At 35.3% G+C, this 12,237-nt stretch overlaps 1 protein-coding gene across 2 annotated transcripts; it reads right to left on the bottom strand.

Annotated features, from left to right (window-relative positions):
• Positions 1–1,460: 1,460 nt before the first annotated feature.
• On the bottom strand, positions 1,461–9,776 carry LOC115448531. Of its 2 annotated transcripts, XM_030175982.2 has the most exons (4): positions 9,533–9,776; positions 9,382–9,447; positions 5,577–5,742; positions 1,461–2,290 (listed from the first exon to the last, which is right to left on the bottom strand). In XM_030175982.2, exons 1-4 carry the CDS (start codon positions 9,554–9,556, stop codon positions 2,007–2,009), a joined length of 540 nt encoding a protein of 179 aa, XP_030031842.1. In that variant the 5' UTR covers positions 9,557–9,776; the 3' UTR covers positions 1,461–2,006. The 2 variants fall into 2 exon arrangements, with proteins under 2 accessions (XP_030031842.1, XP_030031844.1); XM_030175984.2 differs by lacking the exon at positions 9,382–9,447 and having other exon boundaries at positions 1,465–2,290; positions 9,533–9,774.
• Positions 9,777–12,237: the final 2,461 nt, after the last annotated feature.

Genomic DNA, 12,237 nt, shown 5'->3' with positions numbered 1-12,237 from the left:
AATAAATGGCTCAATACAAAAAAAATATGTAATTCAGATTCTTTTAAAAGATTAAATTTTTTGTTTTAGGCGTAATCTCTAAATTATTATCTCTAATTATCATCATTTATTTGAATGGTGGTGTAATGCAAATAATAGGTTTGCTTTTGTTTTCCGTCATCTAATTGTCATATTAATGTATCGGCAGGTACTGTTGTATATAGGGCTCCCCATTTTAGTTGACTCAGGAGTAAAACCCAGATACTTCCAAATTACCTTTTATTGTATATATCATTTTGCACAAACAATCGCCGTAGATGTTTATGTTATCAGAATTTCAATGTAAATCTATAAATTTTGCATATAAAATGTTTTACTATCACTTATATTATTTCGTGGACGCAAATACTTACACGGAAGCATTCGTAAACGGATTTATAGAAGCATCCCGGTTATAAGTATTTGATGAATAATTCCTTTTAGTGGAACTTATACTTTTCAAACTTGGTTCTCGAAGTCTGGTTTTAGAATGCAGGCGACATAACTACACGAAGTATTTAGGAAGGACTTCTCGACCGTATCGAGCTGTGAAGTAAGTAATGCTCGTAGTTGTTAGCGTGGTGTCTCTATTTCTTGCATATAAATAGTCGATAGTGTCGATAAAAGAAATTTGTTCACCCGATGCACGTTAATAGTTGACTACCTAGATCGTTGAAGTGTTGGAAAAAGCTCTAAAATCATCTTCATCATCATCATCAGCCGGGAATCGTCCACTGCTGGACATAGGCCTCCGCCATTGAGCGCTACAGGGACCGGTTCTGGGGCGCCCTCTCACCCATCGGACTCCTTGCATTATTTACTCAGAAATGGTAACTATAACTAATCTTTCTGTATTATATTCCATAATTACTAAAATTTGCAGTAATTTCTGTACACACGATCGCCGGCAATTCGTGAGCATTCTATAAGAATTTACTGTTTTGTCCTCTTTTAAAAACTCTCGAAATAATACCGAGATACTGTCACTGACCATGCCAACTTTAAATCCAATGCGTCAATGCGCTAAAATACAGAATCGCGTCATTGCTACGTTTAAAGAAACATTAACGCATTACTATCGCATAAAATAGTTTTAATGAATGACAACATTTATAATCATATATTTCATCTCACACTTACATGTACAACTTCCATTGATATTTGCTGGATTATAATTTTCGCAAGAAAAATATTGAAAACTTGCCAAAACGAGCAGAAAAGACAAATACATTCTCTGTTACGCGCTATATTTATTACCTTACAGTGAAATGTAATAAAAAACCGCAATTCACTCATTTTATTGCCACTGTTAAGCTAGGTTCAAAAATACATTTTATTTTACTTTGGGTTTGGTGTTACATTCTATATATAACCTTATCTGGGTTTGGATTTGTAGTTCCGGTCATTTGTGTTCGAATGTGGCTCAAACGAGGTGAGGTCACGGTGTTACATTAAACCGACGTTAATAAGAATGATATGGGACCCAAGAACATATTATTGATGTTCGATTATCATTTTTTGCATTTAAAGTGATAGTTTGTTAATAAGATTGTACGGCTAACTCTTTGTCCGGTTTGATGTAATTCATTTCTGCATGTTTTATGCTTAAGGGTCTGCATAAATGCTGTTAACTTATTGCGAATTATACAGCAACTGTTAATTATAATGCACTTTAATCATTATCGGCATCAAAATTAGATCGTCTGCACCTTAGACACCGAATATTAACTACTTCGTGGTTCTCTTCAAATCATCCAAAATTTTCCACAAACACACACACACATATATAGAGGGCGAGCTTATCGCTATATCGGGCACAAGTCCAGATTCTAGGCTGATAGTGAAAAAACCAATATCAATTTTCCTGACCTGGGATTCGAACCCAAGACCTCACAGTGCTGGTTGTACGAACCACGATGCAACTACGCTACCAAGGGCAGCAAAATTATTCCCTCAGGTAGTAAAAATATTATACGAATAAAAAATATTTATTTATCCGAAAGCAGTTTTTTCTTCAGCCGATCTGTTACTTCGTCAAATTTCTTATTAGTAATAAACGTAGGCATCAACATGCTTCTGGGAGGACAACAGCACTCCTGGTCATCATTCTGCCTCCTACTTCTTATGTTTCCTATCTTTGGTGCTTCTGTTGTACTTCTTTGCGCATCCTTAATATACTTCTTTAGTTCTTCAAGTTTGTCATCGTTTAATACACCTTGAATTTTTAGAAAATCTGGCATGTCCTCGTTGATTTTATATTCAACGACGCATTCTGGAAATATTAGAAATATGAAAGTTTCTGCAAATGTTTAAAAGTTTGTTAGAATTAAATGCCAAAATTAAATATACAGACTGTGTCCAGGATTTGGATATTCACTACTTATTATTCTAGAAAAATGAGCACTTAGTAAGTGTTTCGAAAAAAAATCACTCAGGCAAAACGAGCACACACTAGTAAATAATGAAAACAGACAAATAAAAGAAAGTTCTGTCATCACCTTGCAGTGATTCATCAATCGACATCGTTTATGAAATACATTCGAGTGCCAACGGCGCGGTAATATGCTGTTGAAATCATAATGTACATCTAAACATCTTTGGCAAACATCATGGGAATAAACATTTCTAAACGTCGATTAAGTTAATCAATGTTTTGCATCTTCAATGGGGCAAATCATTTTAATATTACTGTATGTTTTTTGGAATACCAAGTGGACCAAAAAGTTTTGTTATCTGTAATTTAATTCACGTGTCACTATTATTTAAAATGGAATATTTAATATTTTATTATAATATATATCTGACTGATAAACGAGGTCATTAATAAAAACTTGTGTGAATTGTCGATTCACTCCATAATGACACAACACTTTTTTCGCGGAGAATAACAATATAGCTACCACCACTGGGGTGGATTAGAATGCTGAAACCGGTTGCACTGGTATTACAGTCCAAGCGGCAAAACAATGGTATATGTATCAAACTAAAAATAAATTGATAAGTAAGTCCAAAATAGTTAAAAACTGCAAAGCGAACTAGTATCACGTAAAAGCATGACTAACATTCAGCCAATGAGAAACTCGACGCATAAAATACAAATAAGTGGAAGCAGGAATATTAATACATACCGTTTTAATGTTTGGTGCAGTTTACACCATTTGAAGGGAAGGTAGAAGTTTAAACAAAGCCGAACCGTACGTCTAGAATGTAGAATTAGAACGTTTCTGAATGATTAAAAATAGTTCATAGTTTCTAATACATGTAGATATCATGTTAAAGTTTTAGTTTGTTACTTTGGTATGAAACAATTTATATTAAATATGTCATTTGTTTATGTTTTGATCTGAGTTGGCTGCTCTGGATTGGAATAATGCCCGAATTATCGAATATGATACACTAAGATTACAAACAAATGTGTAAGTTTGTTAGGAATTGGCGACGCAACAGGCATTAACAACTCTCATAAAATTCTAGAAATCTATTCTTCCCCCGAATGATGTGGGCAATACTTTATTTTAATTTGATTTAAGGGCGCACAACTGGCACCAAATTATATATTAAAAAAAATGTAGCATTTAAATATGACTGCCTTTTACGAGCAGATTTAGGCTAATATCGGTGTTAAGTCGACATTAAATCAATCACCGACAAAAAACAGCCGTCTGCGTTCGCCTTTATTCGGTACAAAGGCTTTCAATATGGATGAAGTCTGCGGTTAGCATGAGCTTCACATATGAAGTATTAAATACTTGCAGCGCAAACTTTTTTAATGTTTAACAAATGGATGGACATGTACATTTGTGTGGAGCTGGAATTTCGAATTTAAATTAATTTCTGTTGCATTTGCGTTTAATGTTTTAGTTGTAGTTTTATATAAATGAGTAAGTATATAGTATTTCTAGGAACACTACTGACTGTTACTTGGAGTGCTTATTTATTCGCTCTCATACTATATATGTAATTGGTATAATAAAATAGTCTACCAATTCGAATTTCAGTGGCGTAGAGTATGTGTTTACCGACCGGAGTTGGCCGAAAATATGGTGCCCTTAGTAGCCTAGGGAGCGAAAAAATACGTTTTCTACAAAACTAACAACACTTTGGTTTAGCTACCAGTGGCGAAGACCAAATAATCCGATTCCTACCGCCTTCCCATTCATAATTAATGTGAATTACCGACGCTTTATTAAGTCTTCAGTTACCGAACCTTATGGAAAAAGCTTAAAACATAACTTAAATTATACAAGCTACAAATGATTCCCTATGCATATTGACCTTACCTTGAATGATTCGTGAGTTTTGTGGCTATTGAAATTTAAAAACATCCAAGTTTCATTGAGATTTATATTTACATTTTCATGAGAGAACCTGCTCAAAAGCTTGTACAAGCTCGTTAAACAGTTAATTAGAACCCAAAAGACCAATTGCTATTCCCTAGGACACACAGAGCGTATTGATTTTAACAATAACTTCGAATTAAAAGTAATGTATAACGGAACGTGTTGGAATCCAACAAACAGCGTCTTACGGCGTCACATCTGTTATGACAATTTATTTAAGCAAACAGAATTATAATATATGTGTATATTATAAATCTGTTAAATTAACAAAAAGTAAACTGTTTAATTACGAAAACTATATGAATTTATCGAACAAAAATGGAAGTTGGTTTCATAAAAGCAGAATCCCGAACTCTAAGAAGTTAGTGTTGAAATGGTTGTATTTTTTTGTTCAGAACATTGGTGGCATTGTTAGGACTATTTGATGTTGATGTATTGTTTTAATTCAAAAAATATTTCAGAAATAAAACTTATGCATCTATGAAGGCCAGTGGCAAACAAATATGGACAGTGACATATATGATGTCACTGGGCATGTCCTACATCTCGGAACAATAACTAAAGCTTCTACATCCACTGGTGGTAGGTCTCTCATATGTGAGAGTCCGCCTGGGTAGGTACCACCGCAATTATTGTTTTTGCCGCCAGGCAGCAGTGTGTAGTCATTGTGTTCCGCTTTGAAGGACATTGTAGCCCGTGTAACTACTGGACATAATGAGACTTAACATCTCATGTCTCAGGATGGCGAGCGCAGTGGAATACCAAACAATACTTTGTAATTCAAGGTATTGGATGGTGTTTCTATTGTTTATGGGTGTTCGTGTCGCTCACCATCAGGCCAACGGCAAGCTAGTCTCGTCACTAAAAGAAATAAAAAATCCTCAGACTACACTCATTTTTGTATCAAAGTTTAGGCTGTCAGTTTTAAACCCTCTTTATTTTTTTATATAATTCCTTTTGACCAATGTTACATTAAATTTATTAAAAATAAAAGCAAACAATAAAAATATTGCAGCACTCTTTTTACAATAAAATATTTAAATTAGTTTTAATTAGAGTTTTAACATTTCAAAAAGACAAGAATTTGTTAGTACAGTTCAGTGTCGTACCAAAGAATACTATCAAATCTGCAATATGTTGATGATAATATTATAATGCTATGGCCTAATAGACCATGAGACCATCTCAAAAATACCCTACCAAGTCCAGATACTTTACCTTTGCTAGGCGGACATTGGCATTGCAGATCGGGCGACTTCACCAGCATGTCTTGATGTCTTCTGAAGAAGTACTCGATCGGCGCCTGAGGTACGGCCCAGGACCAACCGTCCCATGGCATGCTGGCCAGGACAGCCTGAAGGAGTGCCAACAATACCGAAAGCATCTGCCAAAAAGGTCTTCTATGTCATATTAATAATTTATTAGCGGGAAGTGCTCGCTTTGTTTCTAAGACAGCTATTGTTTGCGCGGCTTATTATTATAAATGTAACATATTGCGACGCCAAATGTTTCGGCATTGATTAATTTTGTTTTTCTTACTCCAAAGTCAAGGCGGAGGTTAGAGATGGGAGGGAAAATATAGAAAATAAAATGTATTGTAGTGCCCGACCTGTGAAGCGAATTTAGAAACGACTTATATCAGATATTATGTAACATTGGACCAGTTTGGGGATGAGGTGGGACTGTGGATAAGAAGCCCAGATCGTAAAGAAAAAAAAATGTTCCGCTCGATATCGCGAAACAGGGTCTTAACAACCTATATTTATATCTTCTGCTGGTGCTATATAACCGTTTAATGTCGTTAATTGTCGCATTAATCAGTACGTTGGACGTGTAGCCACAATTTAACGAAATAATTTGATTATTACATTAACTGTTTGGTATTAAAGTTAATATAACATAACATTAATGCTACTGGTGGTATGTCTCTCATATACGAAAGTCCGCCTGGGTAGGTACCACCACAATGTCTATTTCTGGCGCCGTGTGTAGTCACTGTTGTGTTCTGGTTTGAAGGAAATTGTAGCCAGTGTAACTTTACATACTGGACATAGCTTTAACATGTCATATTTCAGGATGGCGAGTGCAGTGGAATACAAAACAATACTTTGTAATTAAAGGTGTTGGATGGTGTTTCTATTGTTTATGGGCGTTCGTATCGCTTATCATCTGGTGTACGGCAAGCTCGTCTCATAATTCAAAGCAATAAAAAAATATATAACAGTGTTTTACACCTAAAATGTAGTTTAATTACTGACGTAACCTTAGTATCTCGACAACGTATATATTATATGTTATAATTTTATGTCATTTGAATTACTCATTCACTAATGACATATCATTTAGGGAGGTAACTGAGTTTAATTTGAAACAGGTGTACGACTCAGTAATATCTTTCTATATGACTATTAACATTGTAGTCATTATCAAATCAACAATACACATTAGGCCACGCAATGCTTTGTAATGCAAAGGGTATTCGTATTATAAATTGCCTTTTAGAATACGCTTAGAATCCTGTATAAAAAAAGCCGCGATAGCCTAGTTGGTTGGAACGGACTACCGAGACGAATGTCCGCAGGTTCAAATCCCAAGGGCACACACCTCTGACTTTTCTAAAAAAAATATGTGTATTCTTTGTGAATCATCGCTTGCTTTAACGGTAAAGGAAAACATCGTGAGGAAATCTGCATTCCTGAGAAATTCTCTGTTAAGATTCTTCGAGGGTGTGTGAAGTCTACCCACCCGCACTAGGCCAGTGTGGTGGACTAAGGTCTATTACCTCTCAGTAATCAGTAAGGCCCGTGCCCAACAGTGGGACAGTATGTAATACAGGGCTGATATTATTAGTATTCTGTGTATTCTGTGAGCCATCCTGATATTGGGACAGTAAACAAAACTAGTTACCGACCACAGTTAGCGTTATTAAATCCACGTAGGTAATATTTGGATATTTTCAATGTTTACTCTATCTGTCCCCATAGATTTCAGTTTAAGCCGGGAAATGCAATTAATATTTGCCTACGCGTCTACGTGCATCGATCTACACATCGGTGTGGTAGTCGGTTATAAACTATTCGTTGCAAAGCAGGATTTATTTTAATGAAACGAAAAATGAACGTAGCTTTTGGTTAAATGAATCTCTGGAACTGCTTCAATTTTGATTATTATTTCAATAAAAAGAAAATATTGAGTGTTACAGGCTTTTAATGAGATCAGAAGCATTTTAGATATAACATATTAAATGATTAAAATAATGGATTATGTTCAGGTTTTTATTGTAACATAAATATTAAGTTATATAAAATCACAATATAGATATTGTTAAAAAGCAATGACTAATATAGTTATGATTCCATTTTTCACGCCAGAATATAATATTTCTTTTATAAGGAAATATACCTTTGTATGACTTCGTTAAACTAAATCTAAAATTTTCTTAGTCTCGGGCCGGCGGTGTAACTTTCTTTCTACAGTTTCTAGGAACTACTTCAGGGCATCTAGTGCTTGTTGCATCTGTTTCTGACATAGATTTTTCTGTATCTTTGTTAGTCGCGCAAAGGGTGAAGGGATATTTCGTCGTCTTTCGTTTAAACGGTGCATTAGGTCTCATATAATGTACTTTGCTAAAGTCTCTAGGATACAAACTCTTGTAACTCTGCCTACCCTTCATGCCAATGTACAGAGGAAACGCCATAGCGAAGTTACTGTTATCTTTGCAACCACCTTCACATAATCTGTAAGGTGCCGTGAATATCAAGTACTTTGGCCTCGGGGTGACCTCTAAAACAAGTAATTGACCATTAAATTGTTTGGCTGTTGAGTTCCTCGTTCCTATAGGGTTGTCGAAGTGAAGAAGATGTTAGACAGGCCAGCATAATTATAGCTGCAGATTTAACGTTATTCTACAACTTTCTAGGGCTGCAATTTGGTAGAGCGATTGTTTCTGTCTGAGAAGTTCACCGAAAACTGATAAGCTATAATCAAATAGCTAAGGATCTGGACTTCCTTATCATTCTTCTCCCACCGTGTGTCACAGAACATTATTATTAATTTGTACATGACAGAGAAGTCACTTTGCTGTGGCAGGGTTGTTAGTAAGAAACTAGCAGCCCGCTCGATCGATGAAAAGTAATCCTTCAAAGCTCACACCACTCGAACTTTGCATTACGAAGTATCGCCTTGATCACACCAACAAACTTAAATGTTTTATGATTCTTACTGATAACTCTGTCAACAATATCCTTCCAATTAATAATTCCACAGCACTTGTGTGTTAAGAATAGATATTACGATGGTAGCTACCCAATCGTTATCTTATACACCGGAAACCGACCCACGACCATTTTCAATAAATGATCCCAATCTTAATCTTCCCATTGATTCTGAGAATGAACAAAATAAAATACTCATTTTAAAACGTTAAAAAACTTTGTTCTGATTGGTAAATTCTTACGATTTCTGGAAAAAGTAATTGGGATAATTTATTCAATATCGGTTAAAAAAATAAAATAAAGTTGATTGCCGCTAAACCACCTGCTTTTGAATAATTAATGTATTTAGGTTAAGATTGACAATAAAGTTTGTAAGAAGGGAGCGAGGGATAATTAATTATAAAGCATTAGATCGCGCGGTCTTCCATAGTTTATATTGATCAGATGTACTCGGTAAGGGTAAGCGCACACTACGTAATACGGCATTTGAAGACGGCAGAATCTTTTAGTAAAAAAAGTGTTTGCGTGAATAGTGGGTCACCTCCAAAAATTTTGTGTAATGAGCGTGAAGTCATAACTACAATAATGTATTTGGTAATGCCTGCGGTCGCTTCAATTTTAGTTCCCATATCTCCTCCTTAAAGGTTGGCAATGAACTCGCAGTTCTTCAGGAGTAACGCATGGAGTACCTGTCTAAAAAAATTTATTACCTTCCACTAAATATAATATTTATTTTTATTATTTATATATCGGAGCAAACGTCGATGTGCGCTGGCCCTTACAGACACGTTTGTTAATAATATACTCACTGTCTCCGCGAACGATTTTTTTAACAAATTCTTCTCCGTCGGTAAGTCCCAGATCGATATCCACAGCTGTTGAGTTATTTTGTTTAGTGTCCGCTAATATAAATGGAAATGAACTAAAAACAATGAATATATTTAAATGCACAAACTTTACCATTGTTCTGTGTTCCGTGAACATTTTTAATTCACTTTTAACATTAAACGAGGACTGGCTTGACCAAGTTTTTGATTTATACGTGCCGAGTAAATTTCACGCTTTGTTTACTTTATATGGTTTCGAAACAATTACTTTATGTGGAAAATGTGATAAAAAAGCCATTGGGAACTCGTTTTGATATGAGCGTGATATTCAATTCAATTCAATTTTTAGATTGTGGCTCCATCGATGGCATACGATGATTTTGCCAATGTCAAAGTTGAAAGTAGGAAAAGTTACGGTAAATTTTTATGGGTCTAATATTATCTATGACTGTTGAGCGGTAAATAAAGCAATGGCATTACAAAATAATCGAAAAACACATTATACATAAATTCAGTATAGAGCGTGATATAGATCCATCATGTCGGTGACGTTTGCCGTCAAATGCCTTGCGGACATCGTGGAATATTTATGCTCATCAATTTACAAAGGCCGAGACGAAACTATTTCCAATGAAAGAGTTCCGCAATTGTTTCACGATGTATAAATAGTGGTACTGGGCCCGAAGGTTAATAATATATCTTGGCTTGGGGCACTCGTGTTTTCTCCTTTGTACAAAAGATTGTGCAATTCCAAGAATCATTTCCTACTGTTTATTTGTACGAACTGGCAATGTTTCATACAGAATTCATCAGTTTATGTAATTAGTGTGTATTTTGATGTAGTGCAGATGCTGTTTAACAGATTATAGCTGGAGTCGTAACGCGCACTGTTTTTGGATGTTTTATAATGTGCTAAGAGCGTAATGGATTCAAGAATGCTTTTGTCGCCAATCTTCCTTTTTAACTATCGTAATGGAATAATTCATTATTGTATTTGGATTTAGGAAAAGTTGCTTTTCTGAACAATTACAGTTACTTCGACGCTGTTAAGTAAGAGATCATGATGGCTTTTCTTAACTAATGAGTTAATTTTTAAATATTTGATCGTGTTTGTTATTTATGTACAATTGGCTTTCTTTGGAGGACGAAATGAGAAGTCGTTATGATATTATATTTTACACACGCACAAACATATTCGCGCCTTTATTCACCGAAGGGGTAGGCAGAGCCGGTACTGGTGCACAACTTTCCTTCCGTCCTAAGTGTAATAGGGGGAAGCCTATCGCCATATCGAGGACAAATTCCAGAGTCCAATATCACTGCCCGACCGGGGGATCGAACGAGAGTCAGCACTGCAATCGTACCGTTATACAACTACGCTGCCCAGACAGTCATTATATTTTACTTTAAGGCATAATATTATATTTTAATCCTTCGCAATTTACAGAGCTTCTGTTAGATTTTGTAAAACTACACCTAGTTAGTTTGTGCGTGGTTTTGGCAAGTCGAACCGCGAGCAACAGCGTGTGATGAATGTCATGTACGTTTCAGAATTCTCTAATGCTATTAAATATTGACGAAATAAGCCGTATTAGTTGCATTACTCGGCTAATTATATAGGAATTCGCGACGATACTTTGTGGCAATATTAACGTTGATAATAATATTGTTTTTGAAATATCAATTAAGGATGGAGCGGAAAATAGTTTTAGAAATACCAATTAAGTGTTGACGGAAAAATATTTTGAATGATATTGATTTGCAATAGTTTTGTTGCCGTTTCCGCCCGAGTTTACTTTCGGAATCAAATCATACCCTGACGGAAGTTACTTGAGTGCGGAGGTTAGCGTGTACAAAAAAAAATAATTTTCATACTAAATCAAGTATACAATAAATTTCATTTCTGTTTTTTCTCATCGATTTTTCAAAATTATCCTGTGATACAAACCTTGTCCTGATAATTAGAGCGCAACATAGGAAATCATTCAGGCCGGTCGAGACATTCTCATGATGCTCTTGCATGGATCAGGTAACTCATTTTTATTCATAATATAAATTTACCTCAAAATCCACGTGCATTAAAACTGATACAATCCAAGCTCGCTGTGAAGTATGCTGTAAAATTGTTTACTTTCTATTAAAATTACCAGACATCCGCGAAGTTGAAGCCTTGATGTTTTGACGTGTATGCCAAAACTGAGACGTACCCAGATCAATCGAAGTGGGCAAATATTTCAATGGGGGATAGATTGAATATTTCAAATAGTCAGTCCCAAGAATGCAACACGAATATAAGCAAAATTATTTAATTGAATTTAGTGGGGGTCTGTTGCCCACCTCTACTCCCTCCTTAGGCGTTTTCCTGCTTTTTCGTGGTACGTCCCTGTTCACGCCTATCACACGTCACTCATGTCTACTGCGGGTTTGTGTAAAACTCTGAAATACCTGAGGCGTTGTTGTTAGTTAAGGACCATCCATGAAAGATGGCATACTTAGAGGTGGGTCTGGCATTCGTGTTACAATGCAGGGACATAAGTCAGAAGTCGTGATGAATATAAGTAATAAAACTGAATTTCGAAAGTAGTTAACATTAAAATTTTACCAAGTTTATCATTATTATAAGATGGTACTAAGTTGCAAAAATTTCCATAGTATATTTTAAAAAAGGTAAAAATATTTGCTTATCCAGGAAATTGTCTATATTTCTGTTCAATTTCATTCAAATTAGTTCAGAATTTTCAGTTCCATTTTATAAACATTTAAACGTGTTAACTTTCGCCTTCATTATATCCGTAAGATTAAATCTATCAATCTGACGTAATTTATGTACGGCCCCTT

Source organism: Manduca sexta, chromosome 27 (assembly GCF_014839805.1).
Source record: "Manduca sexta isolate Smith_Timp_Sample1 chromosome 27, JHU_Msex_v1.0, whole genome shotgun sequence".
Taxonomy (NCBI): Eukaryota; Metazoa; Arthropoda; class Insecta; order Lepidoptera; family Sphingidae; genus Manduca; species Manduca sexta.
This window is presented reverse-complemented; position numbering and strand designations above follow the sequence as displayed.

What these genes read in the sequence shown, in the direction of transcription:
- LOC115448531 (XM_030175982.2), bottom strand. Translation starts at nt 9,556, where the DNA reads ATGTTCACGGAACACAGAACAATG. An exon ending in AAAAATCGTTCGCGGAGACA is followed by an intron (nt 5,743 to 9,381) that starts GTGAGTATATTA and finishes CCTTTTTGGCAG; the next exon opens with ATGCTTTCGGTATTGTTGGC. An exon ending in CCAATGTCCGCCTAGCAAAG is followed by an intron (nt 2,291 to 5,576) that starts GTAAAGTATCTG and finishes TAATATTTCCAG; the next exon opens with AATGCGTCGTTGAATATAAA.